This window comes from Pituophis catenifer, unplaced genomic scaffold (assembly GCF_029215685.1).
Source record: "Pituophis catenifer annectens isolate HBS135680 unplaced genomic scaffold, rPitCat1.0.hap2 SCAF_10, whole genome shotgun sequence".
Classification (NCBI taxonomy): Eukaryota; Metazoa; Chordata; class Lepidosauria; order Squamata; family Colubridae; genus Pituophis; species Pituophis catenifer.
In genome coordinates, this window is record NW_027256890.1 from 25,175,923 (window position 1) to 25,202,542 (window position 26,620).

The window sequence follows — 26,620 nt, forward strand, 5'->3', positions numbered from 1 at the left end:
TTTTTTTGACTCAAATGTAACAACGGATGCTAGAATGTGATTCGGGGTGGAATTCCATGCTTAAAAATGTTATTATTAGCTGTTTTTAAAAATCGAGTGTTTTTGCTGCCCGAGGAGGAAAACGCGTGATGCCGGGGTCAGAAAAAAAACTGCCCAGGACCAAAAAAATTTTTTTGACTCAAATGTAACAACGGATGCTAGAATGTGATTCGGGGTGGAATTCCATGCTTAAAAATGTTATTATTAGCTGTTTTTAAAAATCGAGTGTTTTTGCTGCCCGAGGAAGAAAACGCGTGATGCCGGGGTCAGAAAAAAAACTGCCCAGGACCAAAAAATTTTTTTTGACTCAAATGTAACAACGGATGCTAGAATGTGATTCGGGGTGGAATTCCATGCTTAAAAATGTTATTATTAGCTGTTTTTAAAAATCGAGTGTTTTTGCTGCCCGAGGAGGAAAACGCGTGATGCCGGGGTCAGAAAAAAAACTGCCCAGGACCAAAAAAATTTTTTTGACTCAAATGTAACAACGGATGCTAGAATGTGATTCGGGGTGGAATTCCATGCTTAAAAATGTTATTATTAGTTGTTTTTAAAAATCGAGTGTTTTTGCTGCCCGAGGAGGAAAATGCGTGATGCCAGGGTAAGAAAAAAAACTGTCCAGGACCAAAAAAATTTTTTTGACTCAAATGTAACAACGAATGGTAGAATGTGATTCGGGGTGGAATTCCATGCTTAAAAATGTTATTATTAGCTGTTTTTAAAAATCGAGTGTTTTTGCTGCCCGAGGAGGAAAACGCGTGATGCCGGGGTCAGAAAAAAAGCTGCCCAGGACCAAAAAATTTTTTTTGACTCAAATGTAACAACGGATGCTAGAATGTGATTCGGGGTGGAATAACATGCTTAAAAATGTTATTATTAGCTGTTTTTAAAAATCGAGTGTTTTTGCTGCCCGAGGAAGAAAACGCGTGATGCCGGGGTCAGAAAAAAAACTGCCCAGGAGCAAAAAAATTTTTTTTGACTCAAATGTAACAACAGATGCTAGAATGTGATTCGGGGTGGGACTCCATGCTTAAAAATGTTATTATTAGCTGTTTTTAAAAATCGAGTGTTTTTGCTCCCCCGAGGAAGAAAACGCGTGATGCCGGGGTCAGAAAAATCGCTCCCCAGGACCAAAAATTTTTTTTGACTCAAATTTAACAACGGATGCTATAATGTGATTCCGGGTGGAATTCCATGCTTAAAAATGTTATTATTAGCTGTTTTTAAAAATCGAGTGTTTTTGCTGCCCAAGGAAGAAAACGCGTGATGCCGGGGTCAGAAAAAAAACTGCCCAGGAGCAAAAAAAATTTTTTTGTCTCAAATGTAACAACGGATGCTAGAATGTGATTCGGGGTGGAATTCCATGCTTAAAAATGTTATTAATAGCTGTTTTTAAAAATCGAGTGTTTTTGCTGCCCGAGGAAGAAAACGCGTGATGCCGGGGTCAGAAAAAAAACTGCCCAGGAGCAAAAAAATTTCTTTGACTCAAATGTATCAACGGATGGTAGAATGTGATTCGGGGTGGAATTCCATGCTTAAAAATGTTATTATTAGCTGTTTTTAAAAATCGAGTGTTTTTGCTGCCCGAGGAAGAAAACGCGTGATGCCGTGGTCAGAAAAAAAGCTGCCCAGGACCAAAAAATTTTTTTTGACTCAAATGTAACAACGGATGCTAGAATGTGATTCGGGGTGGAATTCCATGCTTAGAAATGTTATTATTAGCTGTTTTAAAAAATCGAGTGTTTTTGCTCCCCGAGGGAGAAAACGCGTGATGCCGGGGTCAGAAAAAACGCTGCCCAGGACCAAAAAAATTTTTTTGACTCAAATGTAACAACGGATACTAGAATGTGATTCGGGGTGGAATTCCATGCTTAAAAATGTTATTATTAGCTGTTTTTAAAAATCGAGTGTTTTTGCTCCCCCGAGGAAGAAAACACGTGATGCCGGGGTCAGAAAAATCGCTCCCCAGGACCAAAAATTTTTTTTGACTCAAATTTAACAACGGATGCTAGAATGTGATTCGGGGTGGAATTCCATGCTTAAAAATGTTATTAATAGCTGTTTTTAAAAATCGAGTGTTTTTGCTGCCCGAGGAAGAAAACGCGTGATGCCGGCGTCAGAAAAAAAACTGCCCAGGAGCAAAAAAATTTCTTTGACTCAAATGTAACAACGGATGCTAGAATGTGATTCGGGGTGGAATTCCATGCTTAGAAATGTTATTATTAGCTGTTTTAAAAAATCGAGTGTTTTTGTTGCCCGAGGAAGAAAACGCGTGATGCCGGCGTCAGAAAAAACGCTGTCCAGGACCAAAAATTTTTTTTGACTCAAATTTAACAACGGATGCTAGAATGTGATTCGGGGTGGAATTCCATGCTTAAAAATGTTATTATTAGCTGTTTTTAAAAATCGAGTGTTTTTGCTGCCCGAGGAAGAAAACGCGTGATGCCGGGGTCAGAAAAAAAACTGCCCAGGACCAAAAAATTTTTTTGACTCAAATTTAACAACGGATGCTAGAATGTGATTCGGGGTGGAATTCCATGCTTAAAAATGTTATTATTAGCTGTTTTTAAAAATCGAGTGTTTTTGCTGCCCGAGGAAGAAAACGTGTGATGCCGGGGTCAGAAAAAAAGCTGCCCAGGACCAAAAAAATTTTTTTGACTCAAATGTAACAACGGATGCTAGAATGTGATTCGGGGTGGAATTCCATGCTTAAAAATGTTATTATTAGCTGTTTTTAAAAATCGAGTGTTTTTGCTCCCCCGAGGAAGAAAACGCGTGATGCCGGGGTCAGAAAAATCGCTCCCCAGGACCAAAAATTTTTTTTGACTCAAATTTAACAACGGATGCTATAATGTGATTCCGGGTGGAATTCCATGCTTAAAAATGTTATTAATAGCTGTTTTTAAAAATCGAGTGTTTTTGCTGCCCGAGGAAGAAAACGCGTTATGCCGGCGTCAGAAAAAACACTGCCCAGGACCAAAAATTTTTTTTGACTCAAATTTAACAACGGATGCTAGAATGTGATTCGGGGTGGAATTCCATGCTTAAAAATGTTATTATTAGCTGTTTTTAAAAATCGAGTGTTTTTGCTGCCCGAGGAAGAAAACGCGTGATGCCGCGGTCAGAAAAAAAGCTGCCCAGGAGCAAAAAAATTTTTTTTGGCTCAAATGTAACAACGAATGCTAGAATGTGATTCGGGGTGGAATTCCATGCTTAAAAATGTTATTAATAGCTGTTTTTAAAAATCGAGTGTTTTTGCTGCCCGAGGAAGAAAACGCGTGATGCCGGGGTCAGAAAAAAAACTGCCCAGGAGCAAAAAAATTTCTTTGACTCAAATGTAACAACGGATGCTAGAATGTGATTCGGGGTGGAATTCCATGCTTAGAAATGTTATTATTAGCTGTTTTAAAAAATCGAGTGTTTTTGTTGCCCGAGGAAGAAAACGCGTGATGCCGGCGTCAGAAACAACGCTGCCCAGGACCAAAAATTTTTTTTGACTCAAATTTAACAACGGATGCTAGAATGTGATTTGGGGTGGAATTCCATGCTTAAAAATGTTATTATTAGCTGTTTTTAAAAATCGAGTGTTTTTGTTGCCCGAGGAAGAAAACGCGTTATGCCGGCGTCAGAAAAAACGCTGCCCAGGACCAAAAATTTTTTTTGACTCAAATTTAACAACGGATGCTAGAATGTGATTCGGGGTGGAATTCCATGCTTAAAAATGTTATTATTAGCTGTTTTTAAAAATCGAGTGTTTTTGCTGCCCGAGGAAGAAAACGCATGATGCCGGGGTCAGAAGTGGAAATAAATGCCTTTTTTAAAAAAAATTTTTGGCAAAAATGTAAAATGTGATCACATGACCCGCAGGAGGCCCGCAAATAGCCGTAACTTTTAACCAGAATTTCCCCACCTCTGATACAGAGCCATGAGTCAGGGTCCCGAGTTCAAGAATTAAAAAAAAACATTGTAGTCGCTGTTTTTCAATGCTAAACTCAACTCAGTTTCTTGATTCCCTCCTTGTACGGATTGGCTTCAAAACTCCAGAGTTTTCCCCTGCCCTTTCTTTGAAACCTCTTTTTTCTCCCTCTGACAGAATTCAACGAATCGGCTACTCGTCCCTTCCGCTAGTAAAGTTGCATTTACTCACATCTAGCTGGGAGACGGTACCCACAGGAGATTTTCGCTTTTCCGGTCTCGCAACCGTTCAGGCTCCGGCATTCCTCTTTCAACAAAGGTCCTGCGGCATGATGGATGCATCCATCCACTATGAAAGGAATGGAAAAAAACACACACAAATGCACACATCATCAAAATAATAATAATAATAACAACAACAACAACAACAACAATAACAACTTAATGCAAGGCAAAGCTGACCAGAAACTAACTTGGAACTGGTTAAGATCAGGAGTACTGAAAAAAGAAACAGAAAGCTTTATTTTGGCAGCTCAAGAACAAGCCCTAGCCACAAACTGCATGAAGGCAAAAATTCAACATGTTACCACCAACAGCAAATGCCGCCTCTGCAATGAGAAAGATGAGACAGTCGACCACCTGATCAGTGGGTGCAGCAAAATTTCACAAACTGACTACCTACAACGCCATGACCGGGTTGCTAAGATCATTCACTGGAAATTGTGCCAGAAGTTTGGATTTGAGTACAGCAAAAACCACGGGGAACATCAGGTTGAGAAAGTTTTAGAGAAGGAGAAACTCAAGATCTTGTGGGACTTTAGGATTCAGACTGACAGGCACGTGGTCCACAACACACCTGACATAACAATAGTTGAAAAGAAAAAAGGATGGTTCATTGACATTGCAATACCTGGTGATGCACGGATTGAAGATAAGCAGCAAGAAAAAAAATCACAAAGTACGGGGACTTGCAAATTGAAGTTGAGCGACTGTGGAAAAAGAAATCGTGTGTTGTCCCGATTGTCATTGGAGCCCTTGGAGCAATACCCAAAGGGCTACCCTGCTATTTAGAAATTCTAAATTTACCCGACTTGAACATTTTGACTCTACAAAAAAACCACCTTACTCGGAACAGCTGACATCCTCTGACGACACCTTAACAGTTCCTAGGTCCTTGGTTAGGACTCGAGCTGCTGAGCTATTAACCAGCCTCAAAGGCTGTGAATCTCACTAAAGATTAACTAATAATAATAATAATAATAATAATAATAATAATAATGATGATGATGATGATGATGATGATGATGATGATGTCATGGGAACATAAAGTGGAAAAAGTTATCGAAAATGAGAAGGTGACAATCTTGTGGGAGTTTCGAACATAGATGGATCGTCATTTGGAACACAACATGCCAAATATCACAGTTGTCAAAAACTGAAACGTACAATTTATTGATATCGCGGTACCAGGAGATGCCAGAGTCACAGAAAAAGAACTGGAAAAGATCATGAAGTATTGCAACCTGGCCATTGAAACTACGCGATTATGGATGAAACATGTGACAGTGACGCCCATTGTCATCGGGGCACTTGGTACCATGTCCAAGAATTTTGTAAAACACATCAAGAAATTGCAGCTACTGCAATAACACGAGCGGAACTGCATAAAAACTGCGCTACTCGGAACATGGTACATCTTAAGAAGGTACTTGGTTGATACCTGGGACGCTGGCAGCAACCCGTATCAACCATTAGCACCAGTCAATGGTATTTGTGATGCATTTTTGAATGTTCAGTTGACTGAGTTGCATGTTTAATGAATAAAAGAGATGATAATAATAATACTACTGCAATATCAGGTGATGTACAAATTGAAGAGAAACAGCTAGAAAAAAAAATAAAGAAATATCGCAACTTGCAAATTGAAGGACTGCCTAGATACATGGAAATTTTGAACTTATTAGGCCTGATTATCCTGACTTTGCAAAAAAAAACTCATCACCCCACCTTACTTGGAACTGCCTATGTACTCAGACGCTGCCTTAATAGCTGTCAAATCCAGCTTGCCCATCTCACTGGCTGTGTGACAAAACAAGAAAGAGTGTGACAACCAGCCTGTGGTGGAACCTGACGATTCAGGAGCAGTGTACCACAGTGAACATGATGGCAAAAAGGATTAAAATAAAATCGCAGGAAGGAGTCCCAACAATCTTGCCCTGCTTTGGGAAATCCCTCAGCGCCAACTCCTGACTAGAGATGGTCAAACGGATCGGTTTCATTAAGCATATTTTGGCTCTTTGCAGGGGTGGAAAAGGAGGGAGGGAGGAGAGGAGAATGGAGGGAGGGAGGGAGGAGGGAAGGGGGAAGGAAGGAAGGAAGGAAGGAAGGAAGGAAGGAAGGAAGGAAGGAAGGAAGGAAGGAAAGGAAAAAGGGAGGAAAGGAAGGAGAGGAAGGAGAGGGAGGAAGGAAGGACAATGGGGAGGGAGGGAGGAAGGAAGGAAAGGAAAAGGAGGAAAGGAAGGAGAGGAAGGAAGGAAGGACAATGTGAGGGAGGGAGGGAGGGAAGGAAGGACAATGGGGAGGGAGGGAGGAAGGAAGAAAGGGAGGAAAGGAAAAAGGGAGGAAAGGAAGGAGAGGAAGGAAGGAAGGACAATGTGAGGGAGGGCGGGAGGGAGGGAAGGAAGGAAGAAAGGAAGGAAAGGAAAAAGGAAGGAGAGGAAGGAAAAGAACAATGTGAGGGAGGGAGGGAGGGAAGGAAGGACAATGGGGAGGGAGGGAAGGAAGGAAGGAAGAAAGGAAGGAAAGGAAAAAGGAAGGAGAGGAAGGAAAAGAACAATATGAGGGAGGGAGGGAAGGAAGGACAATGGGGAGGGAGGGAGGAAGGAAGAAAGGGAGGAAGGAAAGGAAAAAGGGAGGAAGGAAGGACAATGGATAGGGAGGGAGGGAAGGAAGGACAATGGGGAGGGAGGGAGGAAGGAAGAAAGGAAGAAAGGAAGGAGAGGAAAAAGGAGGGAGGAAAGGAAGGAGAGGAAAAGGGAAGGAAGGAAGGAAGGAAGGAAGGAAGGAAGGAAGGAAGGAAGGAAGACAAGCTGACGTGCAACTGCTAGTCGGATTCGCTCTCCAGCCATTACAGAGCCTCATTGATCAGGAAAGTCCATTATTAGCTCATTCGCAGTCCATCTGCTAATCCATAAAACAATATTTTACCAGTTGCCTTCCGAGGGGAGTCGATAAAAAAGGCCGGAGAGGTAGGGAGACGGTGGTTTTGTTTTAAAGCAGGCAAACCGTCCACGTTGGCTCAGCCCCCATCATTATAAAGAGAGAAAGGGGAGGGGATCCTGGCTGAATTCTGGGGATCAATTGGAGGGGTTCACATAGAAAGCCAGGCGGAGCAGATTGGGGTTCAACCCCCAGATCTGAACTCAGGGCTCTTCGACATCCCTAACCACTGTATTTATGATGGTTGCAGTATCCCAGGATAATTTGATTCCCCAGCAGCTTCTGACAAGCAAAATCCATGAGAGGAGCCCGATTCGTTTAACGGCTGCACAGCTCGCTTAACGACTGTAACAAAGAAAGGTCGTAAAATGGGGAAAAATTCACTTAACAGCTGCCCTGCTTAGCAATGGAAATTTTGAGCTCAATTGTGGCTGTAAATCGAGCATTTAAGTAGTTAAGTAAATATTTCTATTTCAGCATTTAAACAATGTTAAAATACATATTTAAATCAGTAAACCTTTCTATTTAAACAAGTTTAAGTGACATTTAAATAACACTTAATATTAAATAATATTTTCTATTTAAATGAATATTTATTTCATTTCGCCTTGATTCCCCCGTGGCTGGGGATTTTACCCAAATCATAGGTTACGGGGCAATAAAACCAAAAAAGGCAAACGGAAGAGGAGTGATGGCAATGCCTTTCCTTAAAAAAAAAAGTTTTTAAAACAATCGATCTAATTATTATTTTTTAAACGATGGGTAGAGAAGGATTTTCTTGAGGGGTCTCCTCCCTCAAGAGTAAAAAAAAAAAAAAGAGCATTTTTTTTGGCTCTGGATTATTTTTTAATGCATCTGGTGCTATCCAAGGTGCTGCTGGAAATCTTGATTTTTTAATTTTTTTCTATATTTTTTTGCTGTCTGAATAATGCCGAATAGAATATATATTTTTTAAAAAAACAGAATATATATTTTTTTAAAAAATCCACAATTGCATCCAAATTGTCCTCGTTTGGGGAGAAGGAGGAGGGGAAACGTCGCTGTGCGAATATTTTATTTTAAAAGCCTGCCGGAAAAACCCCGTACGTGTTTTGTGTGCGTTTCGTCTGCGGTACATCGATTTTTATTTTATTTTTTTTGCAAGTTTGTTTTCCTAAATGCATGCATTTCTGAAAATTGGTGTTTCCTGACAACACGGGGAGATTTGTATTTTCACTCCAAGCCACGACAAGCATAGCAAAATGCAAAACCATCCCTAAGCGAAGCGCAAAGAGGAAATCCAGTTTGCTTGGAATTTCGGCCTCCGGATTGTAAATACCCGCTTTCTCCTTCTCCCCATGATAAAACTGGAAATATTATTCACCAATTCTTCGGGAAGGATTTGCTGAGGATCACAATTCCTCCGTGCCTCCCTCATCCGGCTGTGAGCAGAAAGGTGCCCTTGTCACTAAAAACTCTCTAGAGACACAACGTTTGTGGCTCGGGCCGATTATACCCACCGGCACCCAAAAACCCTTGGAGAGCCTTGCATTTTAGTTATTTTAAATTTTTTTTTTTTTTTTTTGCAGTTTCAGAAAGGAAGAGCAAGCAAAAAGGAAAAAGGGAAAAAAAAAACCAGGGTGCTTTGGGATGAGAAATCGAGCGTGACGGATGGAGCATATGTCTGCGTGAATGCCAGGGTTGGGCCGGAGCAAAGGGTCAAAAGGGGTGAGGGGAAGGGAGGAAGAGGAGGTGAGGGTTGGCGCCGCAGTTCCCTGCTTCGCAAATGCCATTTTTCTGGCCTTCTGCAAAGCCACGATCCCTTTGGTCCCCCTGCTGTCCTGTTTCAGCCAGAAACCCAGAAGGTGGGCAGCTTCTGTTCTCTCTCTGCCTCTTCTCCTATTTCTCCCTCTCCCTCTTCTCTTCCTCTTCTTCCCTCTCCCTCTTCTCCTATTTCTTTTTTTCCTTCTCCCTCTCCCTCTTCTATTTCTCCTTCTCCCTCTCTTCTCCTTCTCTTTCTCCCTCTCCCTCTTCTCTTCCTACTTCTCCTTCTCCTTCTTCTCCTTTCTCCTTCTCCCACTTCTCTTCCTCTTTCTCCCTCCCTCTTCTCCTTATTTCTCCTCCTCTTTCGCCCTCTCTCTCTTCTCCTATTTATCTTTCTCCTTCTCCCTCTCCTCCTCCTATTTATCTTTCTCCTCCCTCTCCCTCTCCCTCTCCCTCTCCTCCTTCTTCTCCTTCTCCTATTTCTCCCTCTCCCTCTTCTCCCCTCTCCTCCTCTTATTTCTGCTCCTCCTCCCTCTCCCTCTTCTCCTATTTATCTTTCTCCTTCTCCCTCTACCCCTCCACCTATTTCTCCTTCTCCCTTTTCCTTTCTCCTTCTCCCACTTCTCTTCCTCTTCTTCCCTCTCCCTCTTCTCCTATTTCTTTTTTTCCTTCTCCCTCTCCCTCTCCTATTTCTCCTTTTCCCTCTTCTCCTTCTCTTTCTCCCTCTCCCTCTTCTCCTCCTACTTCTCCTTCTCTTTCTCCCTCTTCTTCTTTCTCCTTCTCCCTCTTCTCCTCTTTTTCCCTCTTCTCCTCCTTTCTCCCTCTCCCTCTCCTCCTACTTCTCCTTCTCCTTCTTCTCCTTTCTCCTTCTCTCACTTCTCTTCCTCTTTCTCCCTCTCCCTCTTCTCCTTATTTCTCCTCCTCTTTCACCCTCTCTCTCTTCTCCTCCTATTTATCTTTCTCCTCCCTCTCCCTCTTCTCCTCCTACTTCTCCTTCTCCTCTTTCTCCCTCTCCTTCTTCTCTCCCTCTTCTTCCCTCTCCTCTTATTTCTGCTCCTCCTCCCTCTCCCTCTTCTCCTATTTATCTTTCTCTTTCTCCTTCTCTCTCTACCCCTCCTCCTACTTCACCTTCTCCCTTTTCCTTTCTCCTTCTCCCACTTCTCTTCCTCTTCCTCCCTCTCCCTCTTCTCCTCTTATTTCTCCTCCGCTTTCTCCCTCTCTTCTCCTCCTATTTATCTTTCTCCCTCTTCTCTTCCTCTTCTTCCCTCTCCTCCTCTTATTTCTGCTCCTCCTCCCTCTCCCTCTCCTCCTATTTCTCCTCCTCCCTCTTTTCCTCCTCCCCCTTGCCTCCTCCTCCTTCCATCCCACCATCCTTGCCCACCTGCTGAAGTTTCTCCTTCCCAGCTGATGGCTCAGAACAAGCCCCAAGACCCTAAAAAAAATCTTTAATAAGTTGGCCAAGGAGCCAAGATCTGGAAGTCCGTCCATATTTTCCTCAAGCATTTATTATGCATGCATTTCACTTTTTTTTTTAGACTTTTATTTTATGAGGCCTATAAAAGTGAGGAGAAGAATACAAAACCTAGTGGTAAACTGGATGCACTTGCTGAAAAAGGGGAAAAAATAATTTATAAGCTTGTTGCATAGAGCACTGAAATTTATGGCCGCATTTCATAATGCTGTGTAGCACAAGCAGCAAAACGGCTTAAGAAAGCATAGAGTTGTAGGTGCAGGGAGGCAGAGCAGGGAAGGAAGGAAGGAAGGAAAAGGAAAAAAAGAGAAAGTAAAAAAAGAGGAGAGGGAGGGAGGAAGAAAGAAAGAAGGAAGGGAGGAAGGAAAGAAAAGAGAAAGGGGAGGAAGAGGAGAAATAGGGGAGGAGGAGAAGAGGAGGAGGAAGAGGAAGAGGAGAGGGAGGGAAGGAAGGAAGAAGAAAGAAAAAGAAAGAAAGAAAAGAGAAAGGAGAAAGAAGCAGAAGAAGCAGAAAAAGAAGAGGAGGAGGAGGAAGAGGAGGGAGGGAGGAGAGGGAAGGAAGGAAGAAGAAAGAAAGAAAGAAAGAAAGAAAGAAAGAAAGGAGAAAGGAGGAGAAGCAGAACAAGCAGAAGCAGAAGCAGAAGAAGAAGAGGAAGAAGAGGAGGAGGTGGTGGAGGAGGAGAGGGAGGGAAGGAGAGAGGGAAGGAAGGAAGGCAGAAGAAAGAGAAAGAAAGAAGAAAGGAAGAGAGGGAGGAGGAGAAAAGAAGAAGAAGCAAAAGAAGAACAGAGGAGGAGGAGGAGGAGAAGAAGAAGAGATGGAGGAAGAAGAATAGGAAATGAAGGAGGAGAAGGAGCAGAAGAGGAGGAAGATGGAAGAAAAGGAGAGGAAGATAAAAAACGAGGAGGAGGAGGAGGAGGAGGAAGAAGAAGACAAGGAAGGAGGAAGAGGAAGAAGAGAGCTGGCCTTGGGAGATCCTTTCAGAAAAGAGGAGACCCACAGGATTATTTCTTGATCCTGATCCATAACAGGACAAACCGACACGAAGTCTAAACGTCAGCCATGAAATAAGCATCTCCAAAAAAAAGGGGAGATTTGATCTGAGGGAATCTGGAGAGCCGGATTCGATCGCCTTCCCCTTTGATCCCCCCCACTCCCGAACAACGGAGGCCTTCCCAGTGCTTGGCTTCCATTCCCACCAAGCCCAATCAGCAAATTTTGGGGGTGGGGGGATCCCCGCCTTGAGCCGCAGGCCTTCAAAGGACACTCCGGGGGGTGGGGGGAGAAAGCAGGGTGGGGGGAAGGAGGAGGAGGAGGAGGGGATATCCCCAGCCCTCCCAGAGGGGAACGGAGTCCCAGCGGGAAGCAACAACGCCTCCCCTGCCCCCCCCCCCCATGTTTGTCACAGTTGCCTTAACACGTTTGGCTTTAGAAGCGGCACTGTTGTTGTTACACCTGAGGATTTATTTTATTTTATTTTTTTGTCTGTTTTGACAGAAGTGTTTTTTAAACTCCGAGAACCTTTCAGCGACGGCTCCAGGCTGCAATTTCCCCCTCCCCACCTTTCCGAAAAGCAGCCAGATGGAGAGAGCAAATGAGGGATATGAATAATACTAAGATGGTGATGATGATGATGATGATGATGATGATGATGATGATGATGATGATGATCTAACTCTAATAATATTCACCATTGCAGCAGCCTCTGATGGGGTAGAGTCCTGCTCCCCAAATCTGCACAGCTTCTCAAGGGCACACGGCCCAGGAATCGACTGTGATCGGTATAGCCTTACAGGGTTCCTTAAACTTGGCAACTTTAAGGACATGGACTTCCACTCCCAGAATCCCCCAGCCAGCTTGCTTTAAAATTAAAGAGCCTTGGTGGTGCAGCGGACTAAAGTACTGTTAAGTAGCACTTAGCTGCCAGCTGCCTGCAATTACTGCGAGTTCAAATCTCACCAGGCTCAAGGTTGACTCAGCCTTCCATCCTTCCGAGGGAGGTAAAATGAGGAGGTAAAATGAGGACCCGGATTGTGGGGGCAATAAGCTGACTTTGTATTAAAAAAAAAAGAACACCGCTTAAGGGAGGCCAAAGCTCTACTAAGCAGGTATATACAAAAGTATGAAGGCTATTGCTTAACGCATTGTAAGCCGCCCTGAGTCTCCGGAGAAGGGCGGCATCTAAATCGAACCAATAAACAATAAATCGAACCAATAAAATGGGTGGACTTCAACTCCCAGAATTCCCCAGCCAGCATGCTTTAAGATGGGTGGATTTATTTAACAACTGAATTACTACTTGAACGACTGCAGTCATTCACTTTAACAACTGTGGCAAGAAAGGTCATCAAACAGGGCAAACCTCACTTGAGCACTGTCTTGGTTAGCAACAGAAATTGTGTTCAATTGTGGTTGTAAGTGGAGGACTCCCAGTGGCTGGCAAATGCTGGCGTCTTTCTCGTGGGGCAATCCTGATGGAAGTTGGCTTCTCTCTCTCTCTCTCTCTCTCCTTCTCTCTCTCTCTGGTACCGTTTTCCCAGCTTTTTGTAAGGCTTAATTTGCAAATGACCTGTTTTGCTAGCTGAAACGGTTTTCCTGCGGTGAAAAAAACAGCCATTTTCGGGATCTCTCTCGGAAAATGAGACCGTTCCATCGGGAATCGCCAGAGGTGTGGAAAGCGCAGCCAGCAATGCCGGCTTGGCAACGCGGATCGGCTTGTTTGTGGCTGTGTGTCCTTTGCCTTTGTGTCAGTGGTGGAATCCTCCACCGGTTGCCACCGGTTCGAAGCCCACATTTATTTATTTATTTATTTATTTATTTATTTATTTATTTATTTATTTATCAAATTTCTATACCGCCCATGTGTAGTGCATGCCAAAAGCACGCTGCACGCGTGTGCATGCACAGTGCACTCCAAACGTGTGCTTCGCGCTGAAAAAGGAGCCGTTTGAAGGGAAGTAGAAGAGCGAGGGGGGGGCAACAGCTGTGCCGCATGATTTAGATTCCCTAGAAAGGATCTCCTGCTTTCTAGCAAATATAAATCGCACGGCACAGCTGATCATCGGAAATACTGGTGCGGATGAAGCGGTAGTTTTTTTTTTTTTTACTACCGCTTTTATTTAGCTTTTATTACTTAACGGTTCCCCCGAACCGGTGCGAACCGGTAGCATTTCACCCCTGCTTTGCATGAAAGGCTTTTGAAGGGAGCCATGTCCTCTCGAAAATGGGATTTGGAGACAGGGAGAAGGGGAGAAGGGGGGGTGGTCTTGTTACTTCAAAAGGCCTCGTGTTGTTCCCCGCCTCATCAAGAAGCGGAGTGGAAATGGCACCACAAGGAGATCCTTTTCTACGACTCGCCAGAGAGAGAGGAAATCATCTCCGGGAGGGAGCCGGTCTAGAAATGTTCTTTTTTTTTCTAGCAGTCTTTTCTCCACACCTCTCAAAATTGCTAATTTTGGTTAAAACCCAAGAGCTTGAATCATTGAATTCGCTTGGTATTCTAAACATGAAAAATTAGCAGAGTTCTAAGACTACATCGAAGCGTTGAACTAGCTTCGGCATTAATATCACATGGATCTTTTTTCTTTTTTTTGTCTTTTTGCATTTTAGTTTATTCGAATCACCCGCAGGCATATATTTTTCTCTCCCTGCAATGTCTCTGGTGCATTCTTTTTTTAAAAAAAAATAAAATAAAAATTTGCAACGTTTCTCCGATAATATTAAAACGCGCCCGCCCAGACACAAATCTCAAATCTGCTGGCTGTTTCCTTTCTGAATTATGAGTCAGCAGAAGCAGGCCGTTTCAGAGGGCAAGGCTTGGGGAAATGAAAAAAGAGGGGGGGGAGGAAACAACGACGATTCTAATGCAATTCACAGGCAAAACTTTTCCTCCTTCAACGGGGAAACACACACACACACCATAGGGAACGGTCCATGGGGAAACTGAAATGGTCTTAAGTGTGAAAAACGATCCTAAGTCACTTTTATGGTGCGGTTGTAACTTTCAATATAGAACAACAGTGTCGGAAGGGACCTTGGAGGTCTTCTAGTCCAACCCCCTGCTTAGGCAGGAAACCCTACACCACTTCAGACAAATGGCTGTCCAACCTCTTCTTAAAAACTTGCAATGTTGGAGCATTCACAACTTCTAGTGGCAGGCTGTTCCACTGATTAACTGTCCGTAAACGAACTGTTGTGAAGGCTGCCTGTACAGAATCACACACACACACACACACACACACACACACACACACACACACACACACAAAGCATTGCACGCTGGCGTTCGTTTGCCAAACCTGTGGCAGGTTAAACCAAACTTGCAAATTTAAAAAATGCAGATTTTTCTTCCCGTGTGTTTTTTTTTCTTTCTTCTTTATCTTTTTTAAAGAACCCATTTGGCACAGATAGAGGAGAAAGCGAAGTGATTGATGGACAAATGGGAAGCTGGTAATCCAACTTTCGTTTCTCACTGAGATTTTTAAAGACTTTGTTTGCGCCAATGTGGGATGCCCAGTTCTGAGTTTTTGCGGTTCCGTGGGCGTGGCTTGGTGGGCGTGGCAGGGGAAGGATACTGCAAAATCTCCATTCCCACCCCACTCCTGGGGGAAGGATACTGCAAAATCTCCACTCCAGGGGAAGGATACTGCAAAATCTTCATTCCCACCCCACTCCAGGGGAAGGATACTGCAAAATCTCCATTCCCACCCCATTCCTGGGGCCAGCAAGAGGTGGTATTTTGCCGGTTCTCCGAACTGCTCAAAATTTCCGCTAGAAATTTCTCCAGAACCTGTCAGAAGCTGCTGGATTTCACCCCTGATATATATGCAAAAAAGAGGGGGCTGCCATTCGTTTTAGGGGGCTCTCCTGTGATACGAACCCGGCTCCCTGGACAATTTTATGGGGACCTTGAATTTCCCTGAAAGTTTTCGCTTTTTTTGGACCTAATGCAATTCTTCCCCGCTTTGCAAGGAAGCTTTGATGCCAAACAAATCAGAATTATGGAAGGGAGACCTCAGCTATGCCCCCTGTCCTGCTTGGGTAAGAGATCTCAACCACAGATCATAAATAACCGTCAATAAATAGATTAGGTGGAAGTTGACATCATGTTCCGCATTGCACACAAAAGGAATCGGGCAGAGAGAAGCAAATTTCTTAGGAAAATTGGAGAGGTGGGGGGGGGGACAGTATTGCAGGAGTTTTGCACAAGTGTGTGGGGGGGCTTGAGGCACTCAACAGGGGGAACCTAATGAGCAAATACGACACCGTCCCAAAGGTGTTATGAACACACGCAGAGAGCTTTGTGCTTCCGTCGCGGGAAGGAAGACGGATAAGGGAGCAAAATGGTTGTCTGAATGCAGAAATCGGAAGTTGGATAGGATCCTGCTGAATCGCTTATTCTGGTTTTGTTTTTTATTATATGCACAAAGTAAAGAGAGGACCATTTTTATTGATTGATTTATTATTTCTCTCTCCCCCTCTCTCTTCCCCTCCCTCCCTCCCTCCTTCTCCAGCTTTTACACAGATTTCACAAAAGCAACCAGAAAAACACCGATCCCCTCGTTTTACTCAGTCCTAACCTTGGCGATGGGCTGGGAAAGAAATAAATTTCACCCCTCCACCGCACCCAACCCACTTAGCCAGACCAAGGTCTGCCAGCAGAAGGGCCCCGAGAATGAATTTCTAAAAGGCTTCAAAAGCTGAGCCATGCCACATTGGCTGGTGCTGAAGGTGCCAGCATCCTGCTGGGAATTTGTTTCGTAGCGATGGATCGGGGCATCAAAGCCGGGATGGGAGCATTGGGTGGTACAAATTTGCAGGGTGGGAAAAGCCTTGCCTGCGCTTATTCACTGCTAACCATGGTTGGTTTATTTTTATGGCAAATCCCGCCTGTTAGCTTATCCCCCTGATAGATTCAGCCTGGGTTAGTTCAGGATGAGCCGCGCTGTCAGTACTGCTGCAAACTGATCCCTTAGGAAAGAAAGACCCTCGACTCCATTAGACTGAAGCAAAAGCTTCTTTTACTAAAGGAAGTTGGTTGCAGTAAAGTCAGGCTAGATCCGTGATGGCGAACCTATGGCACGCGTGCCACAGGTGGCACGCGGAGCCATATCGGTGGGCACGCAAGTGTTGCCCTAGCTCAGCTCTGGCGCGCACGGCTGATTTTTGGGCCTTCCTGTCCCACTGGAAGCCAGCAAACAGGACATTTCCAGCCTCTGGAGGGCCTCAGGGAGGGGGAGGAGGCTGTTTTTGCCCTCCCCAGCCTCCAAGAAAGCCTCTGGAGCCTGGGGAGGGCAAAAAATGGGCCTACCGGGCTGTTGTGGCCCGTCAGTGACCTTGGGGTCCGTAGCTGGGGCCCACCCTGCCATCGCGTGCCAAAAGTGGGGAGAGTGTGGGAGGTCGTGCACACATGCATGGGAGGCGCATTGGATTATGGGTGTGGGCACGCACACACGTGACCCCCTGCGCTCCCCCCGTTTTTGGCATGTGATGGCCAAAAGGTTAGCCATCACTGGGCTAGATCTAAGGCTACCCCTCTACGTGAAAATGATACAGAAAAGGCTCCCTTCTCCAACCCCCACACACACCTCCCCTGGGGATCAGTCCATATTTCTCCAATCAGAGTCCGCCAAAATGTTTTGAGAATGCTGTTTTGGGGCAATTCGCATTTTTTCTCAAGGCACACGGCCTTGGTGCCCACTGGTACAAGCTGGGCATCTCTGGTCTTTATCATCTGTCAATCTCCCCTCTCCCTTTTTCCCATCACGTACGCACACAGTTATTGCTGATTTGTTCAAACTTCCCCCCACCCCATTCCTCCAGCTCTTGATGGCAGGATGCCGGGACCTGGCAAATCTGACACATGTCATGTCTGAATGGTAAACTTCGGCCCGTGCCAAGCAAGACACTGAGGCCAAGGCCCGTGGCATTTCCCGGGGGGTGGGGGGAGTCAATTTAAGGGTGGAGAGGGTGAGAGAAAGAGGGCCAGACCTCCGTACTGCAAGAAGCAGCCCCCTGCCCCCCATTCCGCCTGCATTCGCCTCCCTCCCTTCTCTCATTGCCGCTTAAGCTGGCTTCCTATTCACGCTTCTTCTGGGGTCTCCACAAAATCAATTTCGAAGTGCAAATTGATTCCAAGCTTCCATACAAATCTTGTGTCAGGGAGGGGGGAGGGAGGGGGGGAGGGTTTGCGGAGGGGAGGAAAGGGGGAGGGGGTCAGAAGGGAGCCGGAGGAAATATTACAGGGGCTGCCCGGCTCTTGGCTAACCCCAAGAAATTGGAAGCTTTGCGAAGAACGGAAAAGCGCAGGATTGAAACCACGACATGGGGGTGGCAGGGAAAGAGATTGGATTGGGGAGGGGGGGGCTGGATAAAGGAGCTCAGCCCCCCCCTCCCCCAAATGAGAGCCTTTAAGCAGAGATGATTGAAATAGCATGAGGGGGAAGGTGTCCACCCAGGCTGCCGGCTCTGGCCGTCTGGCATTGCAAATCCTCCGTCCAGGTGGAGAGGGGATGGATAAGATGACCTCCAAGGCCCCTTTGCCAATTCAGCCTCCCAGCGGGGGAACGTGCATTCCTACAGGGAGCCCTCGGCTTAAGGCCAACAATGGAGTCGACCGTTTCCACAGTTCAGGGAGTTTTGCCTCGTTTTGCGACCTTTCTCGCCGGGGTTGCTAAGCGGATCATTTCAGTTGTTAAATTAAGTCACACGTTAAGTGTGTGAAGGGAATCCGGCTTCCCCCATTGACTTGGCTTGTCCGAAGGTCGCAAGAGAGGGTCGTGTGACACACACATCCCGGACCGTCGTAAATGGGAATCAGTGACCCGCGGGGGACGCTGCAACGGTCAAAAGTGTGAAAAACGGTCACAAGTTCCTTTTTTTCAGGGCCGTTGTATTTCGGAACAGTCACCAAATGAATGGTTGTATGTCGAGGACTGCCTGTAATTCTGGGTTTTGCTTTCAATTCTGTCTCCTGGTCCTTCCTGCAGACACGGCCACGCCAAGAACTGGTTCTACCCTGCTTAGTTAGGGACTTGTTATCTCAGCTACGGTTTAATTAAAGCTTGTTTATCCCCAACCTCTGATCAGCCCTTTGGGAGGCAGGGAGACCAATCTGGGATGCTCTGGGGAAGCCGAGAAGCTACAAAACAACTCTGCGGCTTCTCGCCTTCAGTTTTCTACTCAGTTGTCTTTCTTTCTTTCTTTCTTTCTTTCTTTCTTTCTTTCTTTCTTTCTTTCTTTCTTTCTTTCTTTCTTCTTTCTTTCCTTTCTCCTCCCTCCCTCCCTCCCTTTCCTTCTTTCCTTCTTTCCTTTCCTCCCTCCCTCCCTCCTCCCTCCCTTTCCTTCCTTCTTCCTTTCCTTCCTTCCTTCCTTCCTTACCTCCTTCTCTTTCCTTCCTTCCTCCCTCCCTCCCTCCCTCTTTCCTCCCTCCCTCCCTTCCCCTTTCCTTCTTTCCTTCTTCCTTCCTTCCTTCTTTGTTTCTTTCTTTCCTTCCTTCCTCCCTTCCTTTCTCCTTCTCTTTCCTTCCTCCCTCCCTCTTCCCTCCCTCTTTCCTTCCTTCCTTCCTTTCTTTTCCTTTTGTCCCTCCCTCCCTCTTCCTTCCTTCCTCCCTCTCTCTCTTTCCTTCTTTCCTCCTCCCACTCTCCCCGTCTTTCCTTCCTTCCTTCCTTCCTTCCTTCCTTCCTTCCTTCCTTCCTTCCTTCCTTCCTTCCTTCCTTCCTCATAGACTCATCCTGCTCACTGGGCAGGATTTGGCACATTTGTGTGTGTGTCTGTGTGTCTACAGAACCTGGGATTTGTAAAACTCCAGAATGTTTGGACACTAACAAACACAAACAGACACACACACTCGGCTCCACAAACTCAGGCGAGAGGTTAGAGATGATACAACAGTTTCGCAAACACCCAGCAACGTGAGGGAGGTTTCAACAGCTGGCTTGTCGTTTCATCTTTTCAAGGGGGAGAACTAAACATATGCTTCTCCAGCCAGCTCTCTCTGCTGATGCCATTTTTCTCTTGGGGAAATCTCTTCCCTCCTTCGATGGGCAGGAAAGGCTGCTTAGAGGGAGGCCGAGGGCAATCTGCTTCCGAACGGTCGTTTCAGCCTTCACTTCTTATATAAAAGCAACATCAGACTGGCTAAGAAATTGCAAAGCGGGCAGTGCCAGATTATTTGGCTCCAAGATGGGAGTTGAACGACTTCTTCACAAGTAGCTCGATCAAGGTTTCTGCACTTGGCTATTGTAAGATGGGTGGATTTCGACTCCCAGAATCCCCCAGCCAGCATGCTTTAAGATGGGTGGACTTCCACTCCCAGAATCCCCCAGCCAGCAGGCTTTAAAATGGGTGGACTTCCACTCCCAGAATCCCCCAGCCAGCAGGCTTTAAAATGGGTGGACTTCCACTCCCAGAATCCCCCAGCCAGCAGGCTTTAAAATGGGTGGACTTCCACTCCCAGAATCCCCCAGCCAGCTTTAAGACGGGTGGACTTCCACTCCCAGAATCCCCCAGCCAGCAGGCTTTAAAAGCTAGTTCACTATAGCTGCCAGGGGAAAAAACTGTGCACCCCTCTCTTCAGCAGACTCAAGAGTTACCTTCCTGCAAAGCAGAGGGGGGTCTTCTCCGAAGAAAAGACCGTCCCCGCTAACCCCCCACACTCGTCACACGCCTACCCCACCATCCGTTTCTCATTCATCTATAGCAATTCTGGTACTGCGGCAGCCTCCACTGGGAGTGACTTTAATAAAAACCCCTTCAGCAAATCTCTTTCGGAGATATTTAGGCGCCTTGTAATATTCATGAAGGGGAGATAAAATATTGAGATTTATGCCAATAATAATAATAATAATATATATATATATATTAAAGCAGCCGAGGGGATGTGTGTGACGAGGAAGGTGTCGGTTTTGTTAAAGAAGCGCATGGATACTCAGCTCGGCTGTTCATAACAATAGGGAGCCATGATGAATGGCTTCCAGAAGCAGAGGGCTCCTGCGCCACGTAAAGAGAGCCGATCTCTGGGCCGATCATGGGATTTTACAGGTAGTCCTTGATTTACAACCTTTCACTTAGTGGCCATTCAAAGTTGCAAAAAAAAGTGAGATATTATAAAAAATGTACACGAATGATGACATAAAAATAAATATTAATTGAATAAGAAATTGAAATGAGAATAGAGATAAATAGAAAATCGGGGCTGCTCGAATACCACTTTAGATTGAACGGGAAAGGGAAACAACAGGAGAGAGGGGAAGGAGTAGGGAAAGAGAGGAAGGGAGAAGAGAGGAGAGGAGAGGGAGAGAGAGAAGAAAGAGAAAAGGAGAGGAAGAAAAGGGAGGGGAAAGAGAAGTAGAAGGTTAGAAGGGAAGGGGAAGAAAGGAGGAGTGGGGGAAGGGAAGGGGAAGTAGGAAAGAGAAGGAGAGGAAGAATGAAGAAAATAGGAGGAGAAGGAGGAAGGAAAAGAAAGGGAGGAGGAGAAGAAAGGGAAAAGGAGAGGAAGAAAAGGGAGGGGAAAGAGGAGTAGGAGAAAAGGTTAGAAGGGTGGAAGAAGAGAGGAGTGGGGAAAGGGAGGGGGAAGGAGGAAAGAAAAGGAGAGGAAGAACGAAGAAAGTAGGAGGAGAAAGAGGAAGGAAGAGAAGGGGAGGAGAAGAAGAAAGGGAAAAGGAGAGGAAGAAAAGGGAGGGGAAAGAGGAGCAGGAGAGAAGGTTGGGGGGGAAGAAGAGAGGAGTGGGGGAAGGGAAGTAGGAAAGAGAAGGAGAGGAAGAACGAAGAAAGTAGGAGGAGAAAGAGGAAGGAAAAGAAGGGGAGGAGGAGAAGAAAGGGAAAAGGAGAGGAAAAAAGGGAGGGGAAAGAGGAGCAGGAGAGAAGGCTAGAAGGAGGGAAGAAGAGAGGAGTGGGGGAAGGGAAGGGGAAGTAGGAAAGAGAAGGAGAGAAAGAATGAAGAAAATAGGAGGAGAAGGAAGGAAGAGAAGGGGAGGAGGAGAAGAAAGGGAAAAGGAGAGGAAGAAAAGGATGGGGAAAGAGGAATAGCGGAGAAGGTTAGGGGGGAAGAAGAGAGGAGTGAAAAAGAGGAGAGGAAGAACGAAGGAAGTAGGAGAAGAGAGAAGAAGGAAGAGAAGGGGAGGAGAAGAAGAAAGTTTGGAGTAAAGGTAAATGGTAAAAGAGCAGCCCCCCAAAAAATTAAAATTAAAAAAGATTGTTGCAGCATCTCTCTCGGTCATGTCATCAAAATTCAGAGGCTTGACTCGTATTTATGACGGTTGCAGTGGGGTCCCGGGGGGCTCACGTGATGCCTTTTGGCGACCTTCTGACCAGCAAACTCAATGGGGGAAGCCAGTTTCACTTAGCGACCCTCTTCCTGACTTAACAACTTGCGGCGATTCGCTTAACAACGGCGGCCGGAAAACTCATCCAATGGAGCAAAACTGGGCTTAATAAGTGTCTCGGCTTAGCAATGGAAATTGGGGGGAGGGGGCCCCTCCGCTCTGGTCGTAAGTCGAGGACTTGCCGGTATTATGGGACGGTGGTCCCAATGAAGGCAAACCAATCGAGAGGGTCTTCGTGCCTTTGCAGTCCCCAAAGCTTAGAGCGAGTTCTGACTTGTGGGAGCACTCACAAAATGGCAGCTGGGGAACCCAGGCGGGCGCAATAACACGGTTAGAAAGCGGGATTTGTTGAATTCTCCCCCCCGTTCACAAGCTGCAGAGGCTGTGAATCTCCTGTGACCAGCCCTGAGGATTAACTCCGGTAGATTAAATGGGATTCTCTCTTCCCAATTACGATTAACCCAGTTTGCGAAGGGATTAAGCTAAACTCCGAAAAGGGGCAACGTGGACTGAAGGCCCTGGGGGGAATTGGGGTTTGCCTGAAAGGAGGAGGGGGAGGAAGGGAAGGGAAGGGGGAGGCGAGGGGAACACCGTCTTTCTTCGGTGCAACTCACGCTCCCGGTTGTAACAGATGAAGTGGTTCCTCGAAAATTTCAATACAATCTACTAGTCCCTAAGAAAACTTCAAGCCGGAGCACATGGCAAAGAGAATTACTTATCCTGTTCAATGTAAATCAACAATAATCTCCTTTCTTTAGAATAGAATAGAATAGAATAGAATAGAATAGAATAGAATAGAATTGGAATTGGAATTGGAATTGGAATTGGAATTGGAATTGGAATTGGAATTGGAATGGAATGGAATGGAATGGAATGGAATGGAATGGAATGGAATAGAATAGAATAGAATAGAATAGAATAGAATAGAATGGAATAGAATGGAATAGAATAGAATAGGAGTGGAATGGGAATAGAATGGAATGGAATGGAATGGAATAGAATAGAATAGAATAGAATAGAATGGAATAGAATGGAATAGAATAGAATAGAATAGAATAGAATAGAATAGAATAGAATTGGAATTGGAATTGGAATTGGAATGGAATTGGAATGGAATGGAATGGAATGGAATGGAATGGAATGGAATGGAATGGAATGGAATAGAATAGAATAGAATAGAATAGAATAGAATGGAATAGAATGGAATAGAATAGAATAGGAGTGGAATGGGAATAGAATAGAATAGAATAGAATAGAATAGAATAGAATAGAATAGAATAGAATAGAATGGAATGGAATGGGGATAGAATGGAATGGAATGGGAATGGAATGGAATAGAATAGAATAGAATAGAATAGAATAGAATAGAATAGAATAGAATAGAATAGAATAGAATAGAATGGAATAGAATGGAATGGAATGGAATGGAATAGAATAGGAGTGGAATGGGAATAGAATGGAATGGAATGGAATGGAATGGAATGGAATGGAATGGAATGGAATGGAATAGAATAGGAGTGGAATGGGAATAGAATAGAATAGAATAGAATAGAATAGAATAGAATAGAATAGAATAGAATAGAATGGAATAGAATGGAATAGAATAGAATAGGAGTGGAATGGGAATAGAATGGAATGGAATGGAATGGAATAGAATAGAATAGAATAGAATAGAATGGAATAGAATGGAATAGAATAGAATAGAATAGAATAGAATAGAATAGAATAGAATAGAATAGAATAGAATTGGAATTGGAATTGGAATTGGAATGGAATTGGAATGGAATGGAATGGAATGGAATAGAATAGAATAGAATAGAATAGAATAGAATGGAATAGAATGGAATAGGAGTGGAATGGGAATAGAATAGAATAGAATAGAATAGAATAGAATAGAATAGAATAGAATAGAATAGAATAGAATAGAATAGAATGGAATGGAATGGAATGGGGATAGAATGGAATGGAATGGGAATGGAATGGAATGGAATAGAATAGAATAGAATAGAATAGAATAGAATAGAATAGAATAGAATAGAATAGAATAGAATAGAACGGAATAGAATGGAATGGAATGGAATGGAATAGAATAGGAGTGGAATGGGAATAGAATGGAATGGAATGGAATGGAATGGAATGGAATGGAATGGAATGGAATAGAATAGGAGTGGAATGGGAATAGAATAGAATAGAATAGAATAGAATAGAATAGAATAGAATAGAATAGAATAGAATAGAATAGAATAGAATAGAATAGGAGTGGAATGGGAATAGAATGGAATGGAATGGGAATAGAATGGAATGGAATGGGAATGGAATGGAATGGAATGGAATGGAATGGAATGGAATGGAATAGAATAGAATGGAATAGAATAGAATAGAATAGAATAGAATAGAATAGAATAGAATGGAATGGAATAGAATAGAATAGGAGTGGAATGGGAATAGAATGGAATGGAATGGAATGGAATGGAATGGAATAGAATAGAATAGAATAGAATAGAATAGAATAGAATAGAATAGAATAGAATAGAATAGAATAGAATAGGAGTGGAATGGGAATAGAATGGAATGGAATGGAATGGAATGGAATGGAATGGAATGGAATGGGAATAGAATGGAATAGAATAGAATAGAATAGAATAGAATAGAATAGAATAGAATGGAATAGAATAGGAGTGGAATGGGAATAGAATGGAATGGAATGGAATGGGAATAGAATAGAATAGAATAGAATTGGAATTGGAATTGGAATTGGAATGGAATGGAATGGAATGGAATGGAATAGAATAGAATAGAATAGAAATAGACATCCATAATTCAATGTGCCCCGCCCGCCACGCATGCATGCATGACACATCCCCATACAACCCCCGCTTTTGGCATGTAATGGCACAGTGGGCACAGTAGGCCCGTTTTTTCGCCCTCCCCAGGCTCCAGAGACTTTCTTGGAGCCTGGGGAGGGCAAAAACAGCCTTCCCCACCCCTCTGGAAGGCCGGGAATGGCCCGTTTCCCGACTTTCTGAAGGCCCGAAAATCAGCTGGCTGGCGCACGCATGGGTGCTGGAGCTGAGCTAGGGCAATGCTCGTGTGCCCACAGATATGGCTCCGTGTGCCACAGGTGGCACGCGTGTCCTAGGTTCGCCATCACGGGCTTAGGAAGCCAGCAGGCATTTTGCGTGTGTGTGGGGGGGGAGAAACCCAGCAGAGACACATTGACAAGGCCCCATGGCGTCGGGGACCTTGTGCTTTTTACGTCGCTGCCTGAACGAGGGTCCGGTGGTCCGTCTCCCACCTCCTGCCACGCCCTCTGGGGCTGCTGGGACTTGTAGTCCAGAGCCACCTGGAAAACTCTTCTGTGTGTGTGTGTGTGAGGCAGAATCGGGCAAAGCTATATTTAGCTCCCCGATCCCCGTGGGGGTGGATTGCATCACCTCTTCGTTCCCCGCCCCCCTCCGTCTCTTGGCTCCGTTCTATGAGGACACAGTCTGAGAGCCCCCCCTCCACATCCATTTAAGAGACCGCCAGCCCAGGAACAACTTGCCTGCCCCTCCCTGCCTCCCCCAGGCCTTTGCAAAGGGGCATTTGAAAAGGGAACCACCCAGCGTGGACGGGAGACATTCGTTTCACCGGTTTTGGCAACCGGAGGGAAATGCGTCCGTCCTTGCTCTCAGCATCCCCATTGGGGGGGGGGGCCTAAGGGCAGCCTGGAGACACCCCAATTGCACATCCTTCCCCTTATAATTTCTCCTTGCATTGTGTAATGCCCTGGGGTGGGGGGCAGACCTCTCCGGCAGCCTGGAGGTAAATCTGGAAGCTGCAAGGTTTCATCATCAGGGCCCCTCCCTTTGCTATCCTCCCTTTGCTATTAGACCCGCAGGAGGGGAGGGCATAACACATTCCTTCTAACACCTTTGGGGTTGAGGTTGGGGGGTGGTAGATGGAAAGCAATTTCCAACACTTCCAATCCAGAGGCAGGTTGCTGGAATAAAACTGGGGGGAGGGGGGGCTTTTGAACCGACTGAATAGTGGTGGAGATTTGCTTTCAGCCCAGGCTGTCCAGCGTCTCTCCCCTGCAGAGGGAAGGAGGGAAGGAAGGAAGGAGAAACAGGAGAAAGAAAGGGAAGAGGAGGGAGAGAGGGAGGGAAGGAAAGAGGGAAGGAAGGCATAGGAGTGAGTGATGAAGGAAGGAAGGAAAGGAGGGAGGGAGGGAAGGAAAGAGGGGAGGAAGGAGGAGTGAGTGAGTGATGAAGGAAGGAAGGAAAGAAGGGAGGAGAGGAGAGAGGGAAGGAAGAAAGGGAACAGGAGAGAGGGAGGGAGGGAGGGAAGGAAGGGAACAGGAGTGAGTGATGAAGGAAGGGAGGGAGGGAGGGAGGGAGGGAAGGAAAGAAAGGGGAAGAAGGAGGAGTGAGTGAGTGATGAAGGAAGGGAGGGAGGAGAGGAGAGGGGAGAGGGAAAGAAGAAAGGGAATAGGAGGGAGGAGGGAAGGAGGAATGAGTGAGGGAGTGAGTGAGGAAGGAAGCAAGGGAGGAAGGGAGGAAAGGAAAGAGGGGAGGAAGGAAGGAAGGAAGGAAGGAGAAACAGGAGAAAGAAAGGGAAGAGGAGGGAGAGAGGGAGGGAAGGAAGGAAAGAGGGAAGGAAGGGATAGGAGTGAGTGATGAAGGAAGGAAAGGAGGGAGGGAGGGAAGGAAAGAGGGGAGGAAGGAGGAAGGAGTGAGTGATGGAGGAAGGAAGGAAGGGACGGAGGGAGGGAGGGAGGAAAGAGGAATGAGTGAGGGAGGGAGTGAATGAGGGAGGGGGGGGGCTTCAGCCTCAGTGGCAAACTAACTCAGCCGATCAGGCAACCCCAGTGTCCAGATCCGACCATTTCTTTGCCAAAATCCAGATTCCCTTCCTGAATTTTCCCTCCCCT

At 45.3% G+C, this 26,620-nt stretch overlaps 1 protein-coding gene across 3 annotated transcripts in view; it reads right to left on the reverse strand.

Annotated features, from left to right (window-relative positions):
• Positions 1 to 26,620, reverse strand: part of MACROD1 (mono-ADP ribosylhydrolase 1) — a 251,221-nt gene that overhangs the window by 30,471 nt on the left and 194,130 nt on the right. For all 3 annotated transcript variants that reach the window (XM_070950325.1, XM_070950323.1, XM_070950324.1), the window contains one exon: positions 4,187 to 4,303. In XM_070950325.1, coding sequence (XP_070806426.1) covers positions 4,187 to 4,303 — 117 coding nt within the window. The remainder of the gene's footprint in view (positions 1 to 4,186; positions 4,304 to 26,620) is intronic.